At 44.0% G+C, this 6571-nt stretch overlaps 1 protein-coding gene across 1 annotated transcript in view; it reads left to right on the top strand.

Annotated features, from left to right (window-relative positions):
* The window catches only part of CPNE9 (copine family member IX), a 25472-nt gene extending 19504 nt beyond the window's left edge, over positions 1-5968 (top strand). Inside the window, exons 17-20 of the mRNA XM_006859167.1 lie at positions 2305-2407; positions 2938-2995; positions 3396-3469; positions 5789-5968. Of these exons, the coding sequence (XP_006859229.1) occupies positions 2305-2407; positions 2938-2995; positions 3396-3469; positions 5789-5968 (415 nt within the window). The remainder of the gene's footprint in view (positions 1-2304; positions 2408-2937; positions 2996-3395; positions 3470-5788) is intronic.
* Positions 5969-6571: the final 603 nt, after the last annotated feature.

Below are 6571 nucleotides of genomic sequence, written 5' to 3'. Positions count from 1 at the left end.
CATCAGTTCTTCTACAGTCTTCCTTATTCACTGTCCAGCTTTCACGTGCATATGAGGTTATTGAAAATACCATGGTGCACTTAGTCCTCAAGCTGACATCTTTGCTCTTCAACACTTTAAAAAGGTCTATGCAGCAGATTTGCCTAATGCAGCATGTCATTTCATTTCTTGATGTGGGACCTTCATTTGTATTAGACACTGATGACCAAAAATTAGAGTTGTGGGACAACATCAAGAACATCATACAGGAAGAAAGAAAAAGGTCATTAAGAAGATAAGAAAGAAGGCAAAGACCAAAATGGATGTAAGAAGAGACTCTGAAACTTGCTCTCCAGCGTAGAGACGCTAGGCCAGGATGGCCAGACTTCGTCTTTCGTACTTCAGAGATATTGTCAGGAGGAACCATTCACTGGAGAAGGATATCATGTTTGGTAAGGTGGAGGGTCAGGGAAAAAGAGGAATACTCCCAGCGAGATGGATTGGCAAAGTGGCAGCATCAATGGGCTTAAACATGGCAACAATTGTGAGGTTGGCCCAAGACTGGGCAGTGTTTCGTTCTGTTGTACATAGGATCGCTATGAGTTGGTAATAACTCAATGGCACCTAACAACAACAACAACTACAGAGGGGTGGTGCTGCAGGTTAATGCGCTGGACTGCAAAGTCAGTTTGAATCACAAGGTTGGTGGGTCAAGAGTTCCCTGGAAAGTCTATACAGGGCCACTATGGGTTGGAATGGACTCGATGGCACTCAACAACAACAGCAACAACCACAGATGGATACCAAGTACTTGACATGCAACTAGAGTGACTGAGGAACAGATTGTTAATTTTATTTAAATTTAAATAGCCAGAAGATGGAGAATAGGGAGTTACTACTTAATGATTAGAGTTTCTATTTGAGGTGATAAAAACAATAATAATAAAAATAAATCATTTAACACTTAAAAGTAAAATAAATAAATGAATAAAATAAAAGCTTGATTTGAACTTGTTAAAAAATTTAATAGCCACTTGAGTAAATAGAAACCAGTAATTGATGAGTTGACTGACTCACAGTAGCCCCATACGTGTCAGAATAGAACTGTGTTCTGTTGGGTTTTCGATGACTAATTTTTTGGAGTTAGATTGCCAAGCCTTCCTTCGAAGACATCTATGGGTAGATTCACTCATGCAGCCTCTGGGTTAGCAGTTAAGTGATGAGTAGTTTGTGTCATCCAGGGATCGTGTGTAGTCACATGTAAAATGATGGTCACATGTAAAATAATTGCATGTAAAATAACAGGACTGGACTCCATGACTTCTAAAGGCTTTTTCAGATGGAAAAATCTTGGACTCACAGACTGGGGGTGAGAGAAGGATTCGGAGCTCTGGGAGCAGCTGTGAGGCTGTGAGAGGACTGCAGAGGATCCAGCAGATCAGAAAGCAGGATATGGTTGGAAGAAGGGAGATGGGAGAGAGAAGAAATAGGAGGGAAAGGGAAAGAAGGGAGCCAGAGCCTTCAACCTTTGCTTTGGCTCTTGCTCTTGTATGAACATCAAAACCTTTATAGGAAAAAAAAAAAGCAAAAAGCCTTTATAGGAGCCAACAAAAATCTGTATGGTCTGGTCCCTGCCCACCCTTCAGCCTTATGGTCTACTCAAGCGTCCCTCTGCTGAGAGTGGGCCCCCTTAACTTAGATCCCTCTGCTTCACCCTCCAACTTTACTTCCATAATGAAGATTTCACTGGCTTTTGGACTAGGTCAGGATTCCCTATTAAACATGCCACCATGCCCTTTCCCATCATAGTACTTACCACATTTGTAATTTTACACTTATTTGTATGATTCTAGGATTCATGTCTGCCTCTCCCAAGAAGGCTTTTTTTTTCTTATCGTATATCTCCAATGCCTAATACAGTGCCTGTGGTGGTGGTGGTGGTGGTAGCGGTGACTGTGTGCCATGGAGTTGGTTCCGACTCATAGCAACCCTATACAGGGTTTCCGAGGCTATAAATCTTTATGGGAGCAGAATGCCTCATCTTTCTCCCACAGAACAGCTGGTAGTTTCGAACTGCTGACATTGCAGTTCACAGCCTGATTCGTAACCACTATGCTAATACAGTACCTACCATATATTAAGTGCTCAATAAAAATAGCAGGCAGGGATGGACAGCCAGGTCTAGTGACCCAGCATGGAGTTCAGAAGTCCTAGTCACTGCCTACGGCTCACATACTGACCGTGAACGCATTGAGCCAGGGGATGGGTTTGTCCCTTGGCCTCTCTGGGCTCTCAGCTGGAGTCTGACCTTGCCCTCTCACCTAGAGCTGCAGCCAAGATCTCTGATGGTTCCCAGTACTATGTCCTGCTCATCATCACGGACGGGGTCATCTCTGACATGACACAGACTAAGGAGGCCATTGTCAGCGTGAGTCTGAGGATGAGGGCTTGGCAGAGGGAGTGGTGAACTGTGAAGGGTCTGAGATTTTACACTACTTGCAAGTTACTGGATGCTGGTAGAAGACAGGAGACTCCCGGGGTAGAGACAAAGGACTTTGGTATTCCCAGCAACAGCAGTAGCCAGACTACTAGAATTTGCTCTGATTCTCTAAGTAACAACGCCCACAGGGTGATGGGCTAGGTAACACCTGCACAGGCAGTGGGTTGCATTATAGGAAATGAACCCTGAACTCAGAGACCCCAAGTATTTTATAATGGGCAGACTTTGTTTCAGGGAAAGACTTTTTTAAAAGAATTATTACACTGGACAATAAACAGATCTTCTCCTTGCACCAAAGGAAGACACTATATCTTTCAAAGCTGTTCGTTACACAGATGCCCTTGAAAAGATAGCCTGGAACAAGGAGTCAGGGCACATAGTCTAGATAGGCAAAAGTGAGAGACCAAAGTCAGCTTTCTTGTTCTGTTACTCAACCATTCACTTTCTCTACCCCACAGGCCTCCTCACTGCCTATGTCCATCATCATTGTTGGTGTGGGACCAGCCATGTTTGAGGGTGAGTAGGATGCGGGGTGAGAGGGACCAAAAATTTGGAAGAACAGGGAAAGTTGTCTCCTAAGGGTAGAAAACAACAGAGAAACCCAGGCCTGCCTCACAGATAAGACAGGATATCCTGATGTCCCTATGGAAACTTAGCCAAGTCACAGCCTAGCTCCCTAACCTAGCTTCCTCATTATAATCAAGACTGATGATATTAATACTTTACTTCCCTTTTGGGGTTCCTGGGATATGTGGGAAGATGATAATAACAACACTAGAACATACCTAATATTTGTAGGACTTTCACACAACTGTTAGGCATTCCCATGATGACTCTGAAGGGAGAGCCGAGGTAGGGGAGTGGCTTGAGTTGGGTTGGGAGAGGCCAATCAGTTGAGAGGTTATCTTATCTGCAGCAATGGAAGAATTGGATGGTGATGACGTGCGCGTGTCCTCTAGGGGACGCTATGCAGAGCGGGACATCGTTCAGGTAGACCTGACCTGGGAAGGGGAGTTCATGGATCTGAAAAGCATGGTGGGAGTCATGGTTGGGAGCCACATTCTTTACAGACTTACTCATCACCTTTCTCCCCCTTACCCTTCCATCCTTCCCATACACTTTGAGAAACAGGGAAGTTGCTGCAGTCTTTGTAGATTCATAGTAGAGGAGGTCCCCAAGGTCCTGCCCTCTAGTGGAGCAGCTAATAGTAAAAACAAATAATCACACAGATAAGCATTTCATTCAATTAAGATACATACTCTAGAGCAGGGATGGGGAACCTCTTTTTCTGCCAAAATTTACAACAGCATTCGTGGGTCATACAAAATTATCAACTTAAAAATTAGCTTTTTCAAAATAAAAAGTTCTTAAAAAAAAAAAAAAGCCTGCTATCTTTGGTCAAACATTTAATGTTATGGCTGGAACTATGGTTGCATTGGCAGGGCCAGACCAAATTATTTCACAGGTCATTTACGAATCGGGCTGCAAACCGCAAAGTCAGCAGTTCGAAACTACCAGCTGTTTCACGGGAGAAAGATGAGGCTTTCTGCTCCTGTAAAGATTTACAGGCTCAGAAACCCTGTACAGGTTCGCTATGAGTTGGAACCTACTCTACGGCACATAACCAACCAACCAATACAGCCTGTGGGCTGAACATTACCTACCCCTGCTCTAGAGGACTAGCAAATGCCACTGAGAGCCTATATCAGGGGACTTAGGGGAGTCAGGGAAGGCTTCTGTGATGAAATGACATTTCACCTGAGACCTAAAGGATGATTAGGAGGCTACAGGCATAGAGGCAGGGAAACAGCACACAAGAAGGTCCTGAGACAAAGAAGAATTAATCTGATCAAAAAATAAAAGGCAGGAGGCTAGAGTGGAAGGATCACAGTGAGCCAGGGCTAAAGGGAGACAAGGTCTTGGAGGCCATGGCAAAGACTTGGAGTGTTCTTCTTGGAGCATTGGAAAGCTCTTGAAAGATTTCACATAGGGGAGTAAGAAGGCCAAACTGTATTTTAAGAGGATCTCTCTGGCTGCTGCATGGAAAATGGATTGTTGTTGGGTAAGAGAGAAGGCAGGTGGACCTGGTATGGTAGTAAGGAAGTCTCAGATGTATAAGGTGAGATGACAGAACTAAGGCAGAGACAGTAGGGAAGGGGAGAAGTGAGAGGTTCAAATTATATTTACAAGAGTTGATTTAATTTGATGTTGAGGGTGAGGGACGCATCAAGGATGATTCCGTTTTCTAATACAAGCAAGTGAATGAATCAATTCTGACTTTATTTACTGGAATGAGGAAGGCTGATTCAGTGGAAAGACCTGGAATTGAGTTTTGAACATATTGGGCTTGAGGTATCCCTGGTACAAATGAATGGAGCTATAATATATGGGAGGAACTTTGGTAGTATAGTGGTTACGAATCGGGCTGCGAACCTTAAGGCCAGCAGTTCGAAACTATCAGCCGCTCTGCGGGAGAAAGATGAGGCTTTCTGCTCCCATAAAGATTTACAGCCTTGGAAACCCTGCACAGGGTCACTATGGGTTGGAACCGACTCGATGGCACTTAACAACAACAACATAATATATGGCCAGTGTGATCCAGAGTTCTGAACCTTGAAAGAAAGGCCAAGGATGGATATATAAATCTGAGAGTCATGAGGGAATAGTTTTTAAAGTCATGGAGTGCGTAAAATCACCCAGAAAGACTTGACAGAGAAAAGTTTTAGTGGTCAGGTAGATCTAGAGAAATAGAGGTGGAAGCGGGGGCAGAACATCCAGAAAAGTAGACGAATCAGGAGAGTGTACTGTCAAGAGTGCAATGTGTCAAGGAGGATTATGGTTAAAAGTAATGGAAACATCCAGAGAAATCAAGCAAAATGATGACAAAATTGTCCTTTGGGTTGATCTGGCAACACAGGGCTATTAACGACATTTAACAAGAGCAGTTTCAGCTGAGTGTGCAGCTACATCGGAGTGGGTTCACAGTGAATACCAAAAACCAAAGTAAATCCATTGCTGATGAGTTGACCCAACAGGACAGTAGAACTGTTCCATATGGTTTCCAAAGCAGATTCTCACATCTTTCTCCTGCAAAGCAACGGAAGGGTTTGAACTGCCAATCTTTCAATTAGTAGCCAAAGGTTGAAAAAAAAAAAAAAAGAAAGAGGGACAGTAAATGTAGAAAACTGTCCAAGATAGAGCAAAAACAGAGTTTGGAAGTTGGGACTCAAAAGAACACTCTCTCTGTTCTTGCCCCTACTCCCCTCTTGTGGCTACCATCCACACCTGCTTTTTCTGTGCTTGTCCCAGTTTGTTCCATTCCGAGACTATGTTGACCGGGCAGGGAACCAGGTGCTGAGCATGGCCCGACTGGCCAAGGATGTGCTGGCTGAGATCCCAGAGCAGCTGCTGTCCTACATGCGGACCAGGGACATCCAGCCTCGGCCCCCACCCCCAGCCAACCCCAACCTGACCGTGACTCCAGAGTAGCCCTGAAAAGTCCAGCTATCCAACACCTAACAGTTAGTCTACCTGCTTACCCATTGCTTTTGTTGAAAGCCTGAGAGTCTTGGAGCCCTGGGCCTCACTGGGAGGGAGGTGCTGGCTGGCTGAGAACAGCATGGCACTTCCCTCATCTCCCTGCCTTAATACCAACAATAAAGTTGATCTTTACTCCACCCCTGTCTCATGAGTCTTGGGATGGGAGACTAGGGAGTCCAGGGCTTCAGGCCACACCAAGAGAGGGAAGGAGCAAGGACAACCACAGCAAGGATACTTCCCCATTCAACCACATATTCATCCATTATTTCTTTCTACATTCTTTAAACACTTGCAGAAACGATAAGTGAAACTTAGCGTGTATATATCTTTTCTTCTTAGGATAAAGGCCCATAGCATTTATCAGTTTCTCAAAGGAGCCCCTGACCTCCAAAGGGGTCCACAATAAGATGACTGTGTAACTCTGCTCTTATACATTTGTTGAATTTTTTGAACAAGAACAATAAAAACAGTTAACATTTTTTTTAGCATTTATTACATTATTAGATGCTTTGTTAAATAATTTATAATCATCATATAATCCTCACAACTCTC

The sequence above is a fragment of the Chrysochloris asiatica genome, unplaced genomic scaffold, assembly GCF_000296735.1.
Source record: "Chrysochloris asiatica unplaced genomic scaffold, ChrAsi1.0 scaffold00030, whole genome shotgun sequence".
NCBI classification, from domain to species: domain Eukaryota; kingdom Metazoa; phylum Chordata; class Mammalia; order Afrosoricida; family Chrysochloridae; genus Chrysochloris; species Chrysochloris asiatica.
The sequence above is the reverse complement of the archived record's forward strand: the minus strand, read 5'-3'. Positions and strand labels throughout refer to the sequence as shown.